At 42.2% G+C, this 15,860-nt stretch overlaps 1 protein-coding gene across 4 annotated transcripts in view; it reads right to left on the reverse strand.

Moving 5' to 3' along the window:
• Nucleotides 1–15,860, reverse strand: part of dock11 (dedicator of cytokinesis 11) — a 67,507-nt gene that overhangs the window by 39,291 nt on the left and 12,356 nt on the right. For all 4 annotated transcript variants that reach the window (XM_051428665.1, XM_051428664.1, XM_051428663.1 and 1 more), the window contains exons 7-19: nt 14,416–14,550; nt 13,467–13,650; nt 12,476–12,555; nt 11,255–11,338; nt 10,923–11,063; nt 9,130–9,420; nt 6,023–6,145; nt 5,814–5,896; nt 5,254–5,376; nt 4,916–4,992; nt 3,855–4,039; nt 3,632–3,697; nt 346–438 (exon numbers count right to left, since the gene is read on the reverse strand). In XM_051428665.1, coding sequence (XP_051284625.1) covers nt 346–438; nt 3,632–3,697; nt 3,855–4,039; nt 4,916–4,992; nt 5,254–5,376; nt 5,814–5,896; nt 6,023–6,145; nt 9,130–9,420; nt 10,923–11,063; nt 11,255–11,338; nt 12,476–12,555; nt 13,467–13,650; nt 14,416–14,550 — 1,665 coding nt within the window. The remainder of the gene's footprint in view (nt 1–345; nt 439–3,631; nt 3,698–3,854; nt 4,040–4,915; nt 4,993–5,253; nt 5,377–5,813; nt 5,897–6,022; nt 6,146–9,129; nt 9,421–10,922; nt 11,064–11,254; nt 11,339–12,475; nt 12,556–13,466; nt 13,651–14,415; nt 14,551–15,860) is intronic.

Here is a 15,860-nt window from a genome sequence, read left to right on the forward strand (position 1 = left end):
GGCTTCGTGTGTGTGTAGCGGGGTGTGTGTGACTGTTTGACCAGGCTAGTGTGAGATCACAGCTCTACCCTGAGACAGATTTATGGGATTATCTCAGCGCTGGCTGAGGAATTTGAGTACTGAACACAGAAAAAAGAAACGGAAGGTTCCAGGGTGTTTGAGAAAAATAAGTCTATCTATCTTCATCTATCGATCCAGTCGCACTTCAAATCCTGTGATGAAAAGTTTTATTCAACAGATACAACACATGCTTGTAAAACTGCTGAACAGTGTGTGTGAAGTGATAGGACATTTGAGCTGACACTGTGGGTGAGTGCGGTCAGGACGACGAGGAAATCGGCTCACCTCGTCATAGAACTCCGGGCTCTGATTGTGGTGCAGGACGGCAGCGTAGGTGCTGCCGGTAAAGAGCGAGTCTCCCGGCTTGCCGTAGATGCACTGAAAGGCAAGCGAGCACAATAATCAGTCATCCAGCTCTGGCCTCTTTGATGCTGGGGGCACAGCGGTGAGAAAGAAATGTGTTATTACCGACAATATTTGGAGAAAAGACGGGGGCGAGTGTGCAAGCCCTTCATCGTATGCTCCTCTAAAGCGGAGGCAGAATAAACAAAAATTCGAGAAACTAGAAAGAGGAACCTGAAATTGACTGACTACATGAGAGGGGCCTCATCATGAAAAATTATATACATTTTCAAGCCTTACAAAGCACTATTTATCTTATTGTAATTAAAGCGACTGTACCCTCCCTCCCACTGCTGGATGTTGATGACAGAAAAACTAACACAACAATTACAGCGCCACATGTGATTACATAAATATCCATTTCTCTTTCCAAATAGCAACTAGAGCCATTAGCAGATGCAAATGTGGGATATTTTATGAACGTACCCCTTAACCTCTAAGAGAAACGTTGCAGAGCTGCAGCCACTGCAAGAAGGTTTGTGGGAAAAAATAAACCTGTGTGGCAAGCTTGACCAGGTCAGGTCATTTCTAATGAGGGGCAACAAAAGCTCAAAAAACAAATCAGACCTGTTCTGATGGCTGGTTTGATACTTTAATTAGGATGCTAACAATTGTAGTCATCTCTAATGAGCAATAACGAGCAGTGCTGGCCAGAGGAAGGACAGACTACTGAGACTAACAGGAGCCAGGGTCAGAAAAAAAACACGCTGTGCTGGAGGACTAGAGGAGGGTGCAGGATGGGAGAGGCCCAGAGAGAAAGAGGACAGGGTTCAGCTCTCAGCTCAGTCTGGGAAGAAGCTGGAGGGGCAAGAGGAGGAGGAGGAGGAGGAGGAGGAGGAGGAAAGGGGGGTGGGGGTGTTCAGCAAAGATCTGTTGTTGCAGATCACAAGGTACTGCAGGCGGTGCACGGTGGTGCGTGGTTTGTGAACCATGGAAAAACCCATTTAGGGGCCTTTACAGCAACAGCAGCAAGTTTAAGAGGCTGATGGGAGTCCAGATTACCTGACTCAGGATGAGGGTGGAGGATCTTATCTTTCAGAGAGGCTGTCCTGTTCATACATGTACTGTACCACACACAACTAAAAGCCAAACATTTTCTACAGTAGAGCTTTAATGCTCTTTCAGGCATTAACAGTACAATTTAAAGCTGCAGCAGGTAACTTTTAAAAAATTACTTTTTTATTTGCGGAGGCTTTCCCTATATCCTGACAGTAGTACGTGAGACAGATAATCTGTGAAAAAAACAGGCTCCTCTGGCTCCTCCTAGTGCTCCAATTGGCATTTGTGAATCCACCGGGCCTGAACGAAAACAACCAACCAGAGTAAGATAGTCCCAGGTCATCAAGTACTAACTTTTTGGGTTGGGGGCTTGAAGATAGTTGATTGTTAAGTCTCATTCCCAAAGCGTCGGTATTCTCTATTCCACTGGTTGTTTTTGTTCAGATGCAGGGGAATCTTGTAAAAAGAGCACTAGGAGGAGCCAGAGGTACCTGTTTTCTTCATTTATTATTTTGTATGCAAGTTAGCTTCTGCAACTTTAAGGTAAGCCCACAAATAAATTAAACCTGAGCTAATGAGTGCAGGTTTGATTGGTCAACAAGTGATTATTTACGACTAAAATAACAGTTTGGAGGCAGCCTAAATTGATGTATTTTCAATTCCCAGCCAATGGGAAATCCCATCTTCTTCGGCTTTCACGTTCCTGTTCCTTAATGCTTCAAAAGAATTTCCTCTCATTCAGATTTGTGTCTTCTGTGAACCCAGAGCCTCCCAGACCTTCCGCTGCCTCTGATTACAATCTCCCGAGAGGTGTGCTGCTGGCTTGTTTGCAGTCTACTGTATCTGAGATATAATACGCATGACTGCATGCTGATCTGTCTGCCGGAACTCTCATAATCAAGAGTCATGAAGTTGAAATGTTTTGGCGGTTTCAAGTCAAAGAATTTCTGTTTTTCTCCCTCCCTCTGGAAAAGTGAAAAGAAGAAAACAAATCTGCGGTGCTTTGATGACTGTTTCCACCCACAAATATTTGACATGTGTGGCCAGAGAGAAACAGAGAGAAGAGAGGAAAAAAAAAAAGAGTGACCATTCATTATCTTCTCTTGCCAGCTATAATAACCAGCTTCTGTGAGCTTTTCCTTTCTCCTTTTCTGGCCCCTCAGCTGCACTCTGACTTCCACTTTGTAAAAAAAGCAATAAAAAGAAGAGTTTATCATGTGTGAGCCCTCTGCTATCGATCAAATCTCACTTAGGACATTCCACAAGTTTTCACGACAGCGTTATTGTTTCTGAGACATTTGCACCAGGCTCCTGCTAAACTGTTGAGAGTAAGCGCACGTTTGTTTCCGCCCCTGATCATTCATCCTCTTGTTTTCTTACATCTTCTGCTTTATCTGCTTTCTTCAGACTAAACTTTATCTGGCTGTATTATTTCACTCTTTCCCTGCCTGTTGCCTGTATGTTCTGCTATTTGTGCATGTACATTGTCCAGGGCATTCTCTTTGACAATAACATCACAAACTGAAACATACCATAAACTCAACTCTCTGGATAATGTTGTTCCTTTCAGAATAAACTCCAATGCTCAAACAGTATCCTACAGTATATTACTGCATTATGTGTGATACAATTGATTTATGGAAGTTTGTCACTTCAAGTGTTTGTAGCAGAAAAAATATGAAGTATTTCAGATGCTTTGTTAGCGTTTCTGATGTAACAGATCTCTATAACTATGACAGAGAATTAGGGCCACTGGTTAGAATCTAAAGACGTAATGTTGCAAGAAAAAAGTGGTAAAAACTTTTATTTTTAAATTGTTTAAAATCCAGGAGAAAAAAGTCCAGATGTTATGATAATAAAGTCATACATGTTTTATTGCATGTGCTGTTTTTCCGCTCCAGTTATTGACTCCTTGTGTAAATGGTTCCATTTCATTTCAGCATTTTAACAAACTTTCTCAAAAATATTTCAACTTTATTCTCAAAATTCTCAGATTAGCTCCTGTGGCCCTAGAAATCCTGTATCCAATCACCAGCGCTAAATCAAAGATTAGATACACCCTCATGCAACTGACCGGTGAATACACTCCTGCATCACAAAGTCAAACGTATGTAGCACTAACATGTCCGGTAGCTTAAATATCACAATATATACAGTTCGTACAACTCACCTTTAAAGGGGCTGCACTTTCGTCATCTGAATCTCGGAACTGGATGCAGACCGCAATGTTTCTAGCCTGCCGTGGAGGAAAATATTACATCAGACAATGCACGCGGCAGAGCAAATAATCAGTGAGAGTGACCCACTGAGTCCAATCTGTGTAGGCAGCAAGACATCCATCATTAATTCCCACCATCACCACTTTTGATCCAGCTTCGTTCGGAGTCACGCACCTTGGTGAAGGTCTTCTGGTTGTCATATTTGAGCTGCAGGGGGTAGATGTAGAGCTGGTTCTTGTATGTGGTGAAGGGGTAGTTGTACTTGGCCTCCTCGGGGAGAAACTCCTCGACCTCCACCGACACCCGCTCGCAGCCGTCCTCGAACGGCTTGACGGGAATGTAAGAGGAAGTCACCGTATCTGGGAGGGACGGAGTGCACGCGTTAGGGGAACCAGAGCCCCACTGCTGTGTTCCTGCTACTGATGCCGTCCCCAACTCGAGGACATACGATGTATTTCTGAGCTGAGTACACTGCAAACTCACATACTGATATTCATCACAAAAACAGCTGAGAGGTTGTAAATCATAGGTACATGGCTTTTGGGCTGCACAGAAAACATCAGTTCTTCATCTTATTTACAATTATCTTAAGTAGTTCTTGGCAGGGCTTCTGGGTACTTCTTCAAGTGCTGCTATTGATGCGGGATGCTATGGTTTATCCTTTATTATAGCTCCTAAATCATGCTCTTTCCTCTATGTGAGTACACTCCATCACCGAAAATCCTTCCTCCTTTCCTTCCCTTTATCCTCCTTCAAAACCGGACTTTCATTCACTGCCAGTCTGTATTGCATTCTAGGAACAGCAGTATTTTGTGTGTAAGGGAACCACGGGCTTGGTCGTTTTACTTGTTACTATTGTTTGATGGTAAACAAGGAATTCAAGTTTAATCCACTTTTGCTTTTGACATTCCACAGTCTAGATAAGGTCAGCGGCTGTAGATATGCAAGAGATCACAGGAAGGCAGTGATCCTTCTTGTAGATAACAATGAATCAATGAATGCACAGCAAAATTTGTGGTTTCCGATTTAACTACACCAGGTTAACAAAGCTCTTTACTGTATGTACTGTATGGTCATTTAATCTAAATAGGGTATTTCTTCTCAGTAAAGAATGCGTGACTGCTCCTTCGTATTTACATTGTGTGTTTAGTGTGTTTTCAGGGACGGCACTTGACTTCCCTGTTAGTGAGACAAATGTTAGGATAATGGGAGTGTGACTAGAAGTGACAACATACTTGAGAAGTCAGGTGGGACACATTCAATGGTGACATTCAGCTGTCCGGGGATGGTCTGAAGTTTGCTCTTCTCAGGTCTGACGAGGAAAACAAGATTCAGAATAAGAACAGAGTGCAATCAGGTCTGAATAGAGGACCTTTCTGAATTTATTTAAACACGTTATTTATTGATGGCAATTGATGACCACCATAATGTTAATCCTGAGTTAGCGGCAAAGTTGTGTTCTAAACAATTCAAAATACAGGCTCAAAAAAGGCATAAATGTGCAAGGGCAGTGTTTTGAGTTATGGTAACTAAGCACTCTCACTAAAATAGCAGAAAAGTGGTGATGACTCACTTCCTGATGTCGGCCAGCAGCTTGATGATGTCGTCAGTGGAGATTTTGCTGCTGTCCTGGCGGTAGAGAGGAGAAAACTTCCCATCCATGTCGAGGCTGCCCTGAGCGTCTTTGAACACCTGCCTGGAAACACATCACACATGGCTACAGTGGCTGCCTCACGCAAACGGCGACCTACTCACATTAAATGAATATATCAGGCTGGAAATGCTGAAATTTGATTAAAACTCTAATGCTGGTATAATGCTGTCCTATTCATTTTCAATGAACCCTTTGTGGGTCCTGTCTCTTTTTGCACTATGCTCCAATAACAGTTGAGCAAGTCTCTACCACAATTTCTAACATTGTGTCTATACAGCCCGCATAGTGAAAGCAGCTTGTTGGCAGAGCACAGCTTCACATATAGAAGACGTGTGGCATTTATACATATACATTATATATTGACTTTTAGCTTTTAAAATCCAACCCATTATCTTTATGCATGCATATTAGGCTGTTCCAAAGATGAATCCAAACAGATTTATTACTAGGTAATATTTTGACTCATGTTCCTGTCTTACTTGGCAGCCCAGGCGAAAGGCATCCTGTACTGGCCCAAGCGCTGGCATGTCTGCTTGGCAGCTTTGAGCACCTTCTGAGCAGTCTGCGGAGACAAACCGAAAACAAAAAATCAATATGGGAGAGAAAAGCCAAAGACAGAATGTTTTGGACCGGAAAGCTCGCCGTTGCTGCTTTCGTCACTTGTGTGTGTTTGAATGAAGCAGCGCACCTTGTTGATGTCGGAGGTCTTGATGTACGGCTCGGCACAGTGTGTGATGCCGTTCTGTAACACCTTCTCTACCCGGGCCACCAGGAAGATGTCTGCATGGGGGTTGGTCACTGAAAAGATACCCTGGAGGAGAGAGGGAGAAATGGAGGCTAATCAGAGTAGGGACTTGATGATATAGTAAACAACCAGAACTGTGGCTCAAATGTGTGGTAGCAGACTGTGAGTGTCTTTCCTTCCTTCTACAACTCATCCAAACTGCTGGGTGCTCAAATAAATTGGCAATCATCAGAAATTCTAACTTGAAATGTCATCAACTGCTTCTCTGCAAGGCAAGTGAGAGGGAAGTGGCTGCTGTTAGCTGAAAGTTATACAGGAAAACCGCATGGGGCTCACATCTATTTTTGGTCTGGTGAGATGTAGCTGTCTTTAAGCTTGGAGTGTCAATTCACACAAACAATCTCAAGTGGACAGACATTACATTCGGACAAATCCAGCTCATATCAATATGCACACACACAAATAAAAAAGCCCACATGGAGGTTTTTTTCTGGGAACAGAAGCAAAAATCTAGACAGAAGCCGCAGGAAGTCATTTTAGAAATCATAAAAGTTGCAGCATAAGTAATGAAACTTAGCGACCAGGGAGCAGTTGCACTAGAGGGGCTAATGCAGCTTTAAATCAAAATAGATGTGGATACACTCACAAACGGCCCATTAAAATACACATCTTGGTGCCAGTCAGACAAACTGGTTACACTGTAAGCCAGGAGCCTGCCTCATTCACTGATCATCACAGTTTTAACACAACCACACACACACACAGCTGCTTCTGGTTTCAATCTTTGACATTATGATTTGTTGTTTATAACCCACTGCCATGCATGTTGCACAATGTGGGGGCAAAAAAACTCCTAAATTCAACATTTTGCCATTATATATTACCAGTTTGCGCCTTTTTGCAAACATAAACCACTGTGCTACTGCTGGGTAGCTGAAACTCGTCACACTTAGACAAATGTATAAGAATTAATGTAATGAGCTGGAACATAAGGCTGTGGCCTCCCTGACATCTGCTGATGCAGTGGAGAGATACACGAGGCTCTGTCCTTGGACCACACCCAATGCACCTAAATTAAACTGTGGTCTGCCGAGCTATAATAGCACACTAATCACAGAGGTAGGGACTGCTCTGTGTGCATGCATGTGTTTGTATGTGTGTGCGTTCTGCTGGTGCAGAACTTTCACAGATGTCGGTTGGCAGAACGTAACATTAAATCCATAAAGTAGACATACAGAAGCTTGGAACTGTTCTTATATTTTATGTCCGTGGCTTTCCTTTTGTATGACAGTGTGTCCTGCTACTGGTCGCAGCATTCTCTATTAGGAATACTGCTCTGAATACTCGTGAGCCTCCCCTATTGATCCTCTGCCCATTAAGTTGTTTGTGTTTTCAATCTGTTTCCATGATAGCCCAGTCGTGCCTCTTGTCATGCAAATGGAAAATGAGTATCTGAGTACGTTTTGTAACCTAACTGCTGCTAATTTACAACAGGCACCAGTCTTGCTGAGTGAGTTAATCACATTAATGGGCCAAGTAGCCAGAGGTGAGGAACAGACTTGTGTGTGTGTGTGTGTGTGTGTGTGTGTGTGTGTGTGTGCTTGCGTGCGTGTGCGTGAGCTGATCTCACAGCACCTGCAGGACTTTCCCTGAGCCAAGAGTAACACTCACACACAGGTATTACTCTTTCCTAAATAAACTCTTGAAATAGAGAGAAGTGACAAGACATAAAGCTGACTTTACCAAACACTGAGCTGATATCAGAAAGTTGGCACACCAAAGGGAGAGTGAAATCACTTGCAAATGCTGGCTGAATGAGCTGAACTGAGGTCTCCTGTGGATCCTTTCAAAGTTTTTAAAGACTGGACATGGACCAAAAGCATTGTCATCTGGAAGTACTACAATGGAATGAAAATTGAAAGCACAGCACTTGGATTAAAAGGGAGGAATCAATATGAAAAGTACTATTATCGTGTATTTGGATTATATAAAGAGCTCCATCACTCCAATAGAGACCACTGACGTAAAGGGGGAGCAGGGAATCTATCTTCTCTTGTCCCACCCAGGCCAGCTGCAGCCAGCGTGAGAATGCTGAGCTATGTTACGGACATAAAAGAAGACTTAAGACTTATTTTACATCCATAATGCCAAAAAAGTACAAAGGATATGAAGGTGAATCGGTATTAGTTACATGTCGGTTTTGACATATTTATAACGAGACAAAAAAATGCAACTTAAATGCAATTTATGATGTGGCAAAAGAATTTTTAAGACCCTGTTTCAGAAGACTTCAGTACTGAAAGGTCTACTGAGGACACAGCACACAGAGGGGCTTCCTGTTTGAACAACATACAGTAAATAAGTTTTAAGTAGTCAATTCATCTCAGTCTTTGGATGGACACGGAGATAGACTATATATGTTTTTACACTGTTTGCTTTAGATTAATGGTTTCTCTTTTGTATGTCTTTACTTGTGACTGCTTTATCTACTTTAATTAATGTTATAAAGAACCTTAAGCTGCTACAAGAAACAACCCCAAAACATTAAGATGAACAGCTACAAAGACAATAGGTATAGACACTGAGGAAGAGCAAACCACGTGCTCATTTTCAGCCAGTTCTTCGTGTGGCCTATTTGCTACGAACATCAGAGAAAAGAGCGGCTCACAAAAATTAAGAATCAGTTTCACATTAGTAAAACCTACATCAGCAAAACCTCAAAGCCAACAGGATGACAGGGCTGCCAAAACTCTGTCTAATAAGCAAGCTTCAGAGTCCATGTGAATTTATTTTGTAATTGAATAGCATCAACCTAAACAATCCTAGAAACTTCCCTCATTGGCATCATGAATATAAATCAGTACTTTTAGTCATGATATTCTGTTTTCTTCACTGACACAAAAAAATGGAACACACTTTTCACACCTTGATCTGTACAAATGACTCAGCAATGATTCAGGCTTCACACCCGCTTCTGATAGGCTAATCAGTGAGTCAGATAGAGTCACTTCCTCAATCAAACAGCTGTCTAAATACAGTCAAGTGTCTACCTGTGTAGGGAAGCGCAGCAGAGCCTCCGACACCCTCTGAAGAACAGGCAGGCCGTTCCCTTTCCCCGAGTCTCCGTTCACCATGACTCCACCTCCCCCTCCCCCCTCCCGGACTCCTCCTCCTCCTCCTCCTCCTCCACCGTCTGAGTCCGATGAAGGGGAGAGCTGGCCCGAGGCGTCGGTTAGCATCTCCCTGACGCAGGGCGGGTTGAGGTCGACGTGGAAGTCGGCCGAGATTTTGCAGCTCTTGGAGACGTCGAAGAGAGCGAGGCTGATGAAGAATGGCTCCACCTGGGGTTTGGCAGAGAGATATTTAAAGGGCTTTTGAATACATCACTAATGTGCCTGGCTTGATTTACTAGTTAAGTTAGTTAGCACAGCAACTGATACCAGTGAGACATTTCACAAGTCAAATGAAGAGTTGTGATATGTGAGTTAGATATAGTGCAAAAATCAATTGAAACTACAGAAAACAAAAACTCGTTTTAGTATCCTATGTTTTTTTTTACATAAACAAATGTGTATGTAATATGCCACAGAAAGAATGTCACGCTTCAGTCCTACCCCAGCCGCCCAGCAGCCCCTCTAAGTTGACTATGAGGTCTTTGCCAATTTAAAAGCCTAAAATAAGATGAATTATGTTTGGGCATGGTCATTCTGAAGACAGAAAGTGCCTGCTCTCATCCATTGTCTCTCAGATAAAACTTGCCTCAGAAGCTGGCAAAGAGTTAATTAATCTGCCATGTTATTCAATCTGCAACAATAAAAGTTATACATTTTTTCCACTTTTAGAAATTGTTATATTAGAGTAAACTAACCTACATATGCAAGAATAAATATTGTGTAAACATTATAAAAATATTGGCTTTCTGTATATCAATTTGGAAGCAAATGTTGGCTCTAGAGAAGTGCCACCCACACATTTTTGAATGACTAAGTGCAGTTATGCCAGAATTAATGGTTCCCGCATGATGGACAAATCTCGCTCCATCCAATAAACATTAAACCTATCAGAGACTGTGGAAGGAAAAGAGGAGGGGAGGAAGAAGGGGAGGCAGAGAGAGAGAGTGTGCTCCTTCCAAACCGCGACTATGAGTCAGTTCAATTCTCCTACCAGCCCCACTAATGCATGGAGGACGTCTAACTCAATGTTTTATGACCATGGCAATCCACTCTGACAGAGGCGGTGCTCACGCGCGCTCTAGACTGCTGCCTCATGCTACCAGGAGCACCTCACTGATATCACATTGAGGACATTTCCACATTCATCAGACTGACTGCTTGCATAACCTTAAGTCCTTGTTTATTTGGAGCAACGGGATTTAAAGCTCAGGTGCTTCCAGCTTAAATAAAAAAAAACAGTGCGTGGAATTGTTGTTTTAAAACTCATTTTATACTGAACTAATTGAGTAAGCATCAATATCTAGTTGTGTTGCCCACTTTTGTCCTGGTTACTTGGTTTGCCTCCAGACAGTCCAACATGAATTATGAAGGTGTGTTATCTGGGGCAGCGCTGCAGAGGGTGAGGACGGTGGTGAAGTTGTGCAGTGTGAAAAGGAAAACAGTGTTGTGATTAGATACGCTTAAGTGCATAAAGACAAAATCACTAAAGAGGTATTTTCACTGGTTATATAACTTTTTAAAACTTTTTAATTCATTTTTCATATTTGGTCATCTAATTGACTTGGAAAAGTTTAGCAGTACATGATAGCATAGAAAATAGTAAAGGTGGTAGAGTCATATGAGCTGAATATGAACTGAATGCTTTCTGTGGAAGCAAGGTGCTGACGTACGTTAGTGAGGACGCCGTCACCCTTCTCACTAACGCAGCCCTGGAGACTGAAGGTCAGGTCGTGGCAGCTGACCACGATGCGGCGGCCAAAGCGCTCCTCAAATGGCTTCACATCTGGCTCGATGCCTGAGAAGTCCAGCCTCTGGATATCAGACAGGAGGGGGGAGATAAAAACAAGACAGAAAGAAGAGGAAGATTGAACCCGTGGAGAGGAGAGAGGACGAAGGGAAAAGTGTAAATGGTGGAAAGGGGAGGAGAGATCAAACAGTCTGAATCAATAGTGAAATAAATAAATCATAAGACAACCATGTGTTAAAAGAAGCATCTTGCTACCTGTGTCTCAGGATCCAGAGAGAAAAGCTTTTGTCTGCCTTCATTCCTGTTGATCTTATTGAGCTGGTCCGTCTCCCTGGCATACTACACACACACACACACACACACACACACACACACACACACACACACACACACACACACACACACACACACGCAGTGGAAGAATGGAATTTAAATTAAAATGTAATTTATTTAATAACGTAAATACAATTTTAATTGTTGGATACCTTTTAGTTTTTATTTTATCATGCTTCTTATATTACCACTCTATTGTCGAAATTATAGGGCCACATAATGTCTTATCATTATTTAACAATTTATCAGTGTATCAACATACATGCACGTGTGTGACTGTAAGACTGTACGTCGGGTCATTTTAGAGAAATCGGATAATAGAAACTGGTTTAAAAACAAACAATAAGGGGCCTACACAGTCTGGGTTGCCTTTTTTGTTTTGCCTCGTTTTCTCTGCCAGTAAACAGACAGAGTAAGACAGAGAAGGAGACAAGCAGACAGAAGGAGAAAGAAGGGGCATCTAATGGAGACGAACAAATCAAACCCCTGGGTCACGGTAAGAGCCCTAATCCATCTCCCTCCCCACTTCTCCTCCCCTTCTTTCTGCTCTCGCTGTGACCAGCCTGCAGATAAACTCAAGTGATCTTTTTGCGTGGAGAGGGAAAAGCTGTGCTGAAGTGGCCCAGAGCAAACACAGTGAAACAGCAGCACAGAGCACAGAGGGCTTTGTTGTCTGAGTGCAGCTCTGGCTTTATAGACATATTAAAACGGCACTGTGCCGCTGTGGAATAAACACCACTGCTCTCAGCGCTTAAAAGACTGATTCAAATACAGAGAGTCCAACAAAAGAGCTGCTCTTCTACAGCTCCTCAATCATGTACACATTTATTAACTTAATAAATATAAACGTGGTCTGGTACAGAAGATCAGAATAATTTTTGAGATGAGAAATTTCTTCTTCTGCTGTCAATACATTCTTCTGTTATAAGGACTTTCATCAGAATCAGAGAACAAGAAATCCTACAAATAAATAATAATTACATTAATAAACCTGTCCACAAGGGATGCAGACAACTACCATGTCAAATACAAGAAATATTACATGTGAAATGTAAATTCTTAAATGTTTCTGTGTATCTATTTCTCACTAACTCAGCCAATCCATCTGAATTAATCATTTAACAATCCATCCATGTTTCATACCTTCAAAAGTTCAGGGTGTAAGCTCCTCCCCAGGCTCTCCAGCAGGCTCTCCCCTTTACCTTGGCTGGTAGTATCGTCATCTGATTGAACAGGACAGTGATCATTCATGAATAGAAGGTCATCAGAATGCACGCTATTGCAAATAAGGTCCAATAAAGCTCTGCTCACTCAGTGTTTGCTTAATGACTCCCCTGTCTAAGCTACACTAATATCTTACATGCTACCGGCCAAATTAAAAAAGGGGCCATTCACTATTCTGCTGACTCCCGGGTGACACATGATGAACTCTTCCATCTTTCTGGACGGCCTCCCACCCGCTCATCAGCATCTTGGAGATCTGTGATCAAGCTAGGCCTATTAGGTTTCACCAGAACATTCTGCAGAGAATATATGTTATTATATAAGAAAAAAAGGGGGCCCACAGATGCTGGCAAGACAAACCTAAAACTGCTGGCGTTCTTTCACAGCTTGGGCCAAGCAATGAGTTCAACAATTGCCCCCTGAAGAAACACACACTTAAGAGAATTTGGGAGTGAAACTAAAGAGCGAAAATGAACAATTGTAACAGCTGAAACCAGTCTTCAGACTCCTGAGCTTTGGTTGATCTCTACCTGCACGGCTGAACATCTTTTAGAAAAATGTATAGCTGATGTTCAAGCATATGACTTCTATCCCTCTACTGGCAGCAGCTACAGGTAGAGTGTTAAGCCTATTTATTCCTTGTATTTCACTGTAATATGGAAGCCATTAAAATGTCATAACACAGGGCTCAGACTTGAATTCAGGGGAGTTTTGGACTCCTTCCACCGCCAGGGAGAGGGATTACTGTAACCCTAACCACCACTAAAACAGGCTCAGAGATTATGCTCTAACATGCTATTACTATTATGATAGCAAAATGGACGATGAATGCACAGCAACCTTTCAGTCAGGCTGAAAGATGATCTAGGCAAGCGTGCATCCTAAGTCTGTTTGGTGCAGTATAACTCACCCAGGGCACAGTCCAGTGTCTCTGCACCGTTCCTTCTGTCCTGGCTGGCCTCAGTGGTGCTCTGCAGAGCCTGTTTCAGGGTGACCACCCACTCCTCCATCTCTGCTTCGCTGTCCGCGGCCAGGAAGTGGCTGTAGCGGTCCTGCATCTTCAGCTCGAAGCCATTACGCCGCATCTTAGGGCTCTGAGGGCAGCAGAGTTATCGTATATGTATACATATATATACATTTTGTTTGAACTTTTTCACCAAACAAAGCATTTAAAAGATCAGCCTATATTCTAGCCTATAAGAGGAGTGTAATAGTTTGGAGCAACACAACAGGATTTCCTTTTGAGGTTAATATAATTTAGCCAATGTATAATTTGTTTTTTGCTTACACAGTGCTTCAGACGGATTCACACAGACAAGGTCCTCACTAAAGATTGTTCTTACATTGGATCATTTTTCTATGAAAGTTACATAAACACTGCTGTCTGGCGCAAAACAGGCTGCACATGTCAAACACACCATACTCCAAGAGCTTCCGAATCAAACCAACTCGCTGGAATGAGTCTCCTCACTCTTCCTCACTCATCTTCCGAATATGTTCATCTGCCTGAAAGCTTCCTGGCAGCTTGTGCGGCCAGTGCAGAACTTGAATGAGGTACCAGCCTGTGCCATGGGCCAATGGCAGCAGCCCCTCATAATCTGCTAGAACCGGACTTTTCAGCCTGAGTCAGTGGAATGCGGTAAATCTATCCAATCAAAGCGGCTAAAAAGCCCCTGGAGCGTGGCGAGACTAGGAAGCACACTGGCTTTCACGTGGGTGAGAGCTTGTGCCAAGAACAGAAAGCTTGCAGTGGGCACAAAGAAACACCAACAATTGGTGCAAAAAAAGTTGCTGCTGCTACTGCAGTATTCTCAACTGTGCTTTTGATGTTTTCTTGTTTTTTTTCCAGCTCTGTATACCTGAACAACGTCTATGCATGAGTCCAGGTAGATGGATCCTTTGGTATCCTTGCAGTTCTTCTCATCCTTGTAGGAGTTGAGTATGTAGGAGCCGTCAGGGAGCTGAGACAAGTAGAAGTACCTCCTTTTGAACACCTGCAATTCACGGCAAAGTTAAGTCAGAGAGTTTCATATCTAACAGTTTATAAATAACTCATAAACAGAGAAATGCATATGACATTGCCTAAATTTAAACATACTAAAATTAGTTTTGTTATTAAACATTATCAGTTTAATATTGATGCCTCAGCCTCAGAACATCAGCGAGAACATTGGCAATTTTTATACAGTTATTCTTAATGCCTGCCACCGGGTCAGATTCAGTCAGATTCCCGTTGAAATCAATAAAACGAGGTGTTTTTTTCCACATGGGCTGCCAAAACTAACACAAAATGAAAGTTCCTTACTCAGGGCTCCAGAGTGCGACCAATTTGGTCGCACATGCGACCAAAATTTTTAAGAGTGCGACTAATAATTTTTCTAGGTCGCACTGGTGCACCTGACGCTGCGTATCGAAACTTAAAAAAAAAATAACATGTCTAAAAAACACACACGATACGCCGTGACAAGTGTGTGTAGAGAAAGTGGCCCCTCTCCCAGCTGCATTTCAGCGGCAGGTAGTAGTAATCATTATTATTATCATTAATAATTACTTTACTTGAAATGTTTGAGTTTGAAATGTTCAATTTCAGTTCAGTGAAGCACTTTAAACACTTTATTTTTCTTTTTATATATAATAGTGCTTCAAATAAAGACAAGTATTTCTCTACAACTTATTCTTGTTTAAAAATCATTCACATTATATGAAAGTTATGGAGAGCGATAAAAAGGTGACCTTATGGCGTTAAAGGCAAAGCAATGAAAGATTTGGGTGCACCTATATTTTGTGCTGGTGCACCTAAAAAAAAAAGTTAGGCGCACCAGTGCAACCGATGCAATAAGTTAGTCTGGAGCCCTGTTGTAGGAGCTTTAAATTGCTCTGCTAACATGATTCAAATTCCTGATTAAAGGGGAGATGCTGCAGATGCTCCACTGCCAGACATTATTTCATGTATTGATCTTTTACTACTGTAGGTGATTTGACCACCCTTCTGTCAGTTATGTTTATGCCTCTTTCCATATCAAACTTACAACACTGCTTTACTATTACTGGTATTTGATTTATTCTACTTTATAAAGCATTTTGTGCTATAATATCGCTGCTATTATAGTTTACAGATGTAAATGCTAATGTTAGTTTAGCTGTAGAGGCTGTAGATGCATAAAGTCTTGATTATAATATACAGTACAGTATGATGGGATAGAACAATGCAGAAGATGACAGGTTGAAGGAGAACAAAGAGCTGCCACGTCTCTCTTGCTCTCCTGTGAACCCTACAGTTTTTGCTGTTGTTGTTCCATTTGTT

Source organism: Dicentrarchus labrax, unplaced genomic scaffold (genome assembly GCF_905237075.1).
Source record: "Dicentrarchus labrax unplaced genomic scaffold, dlabrax2021, whole genome shotgun sequence".
NCBI classification, from domain to species: domain Eukaryota; kingdom Metazoa; phylum Chordata; class Actinopteri; family Moronidae; genus Dicentrarchus; species Dicentrarchus labrax.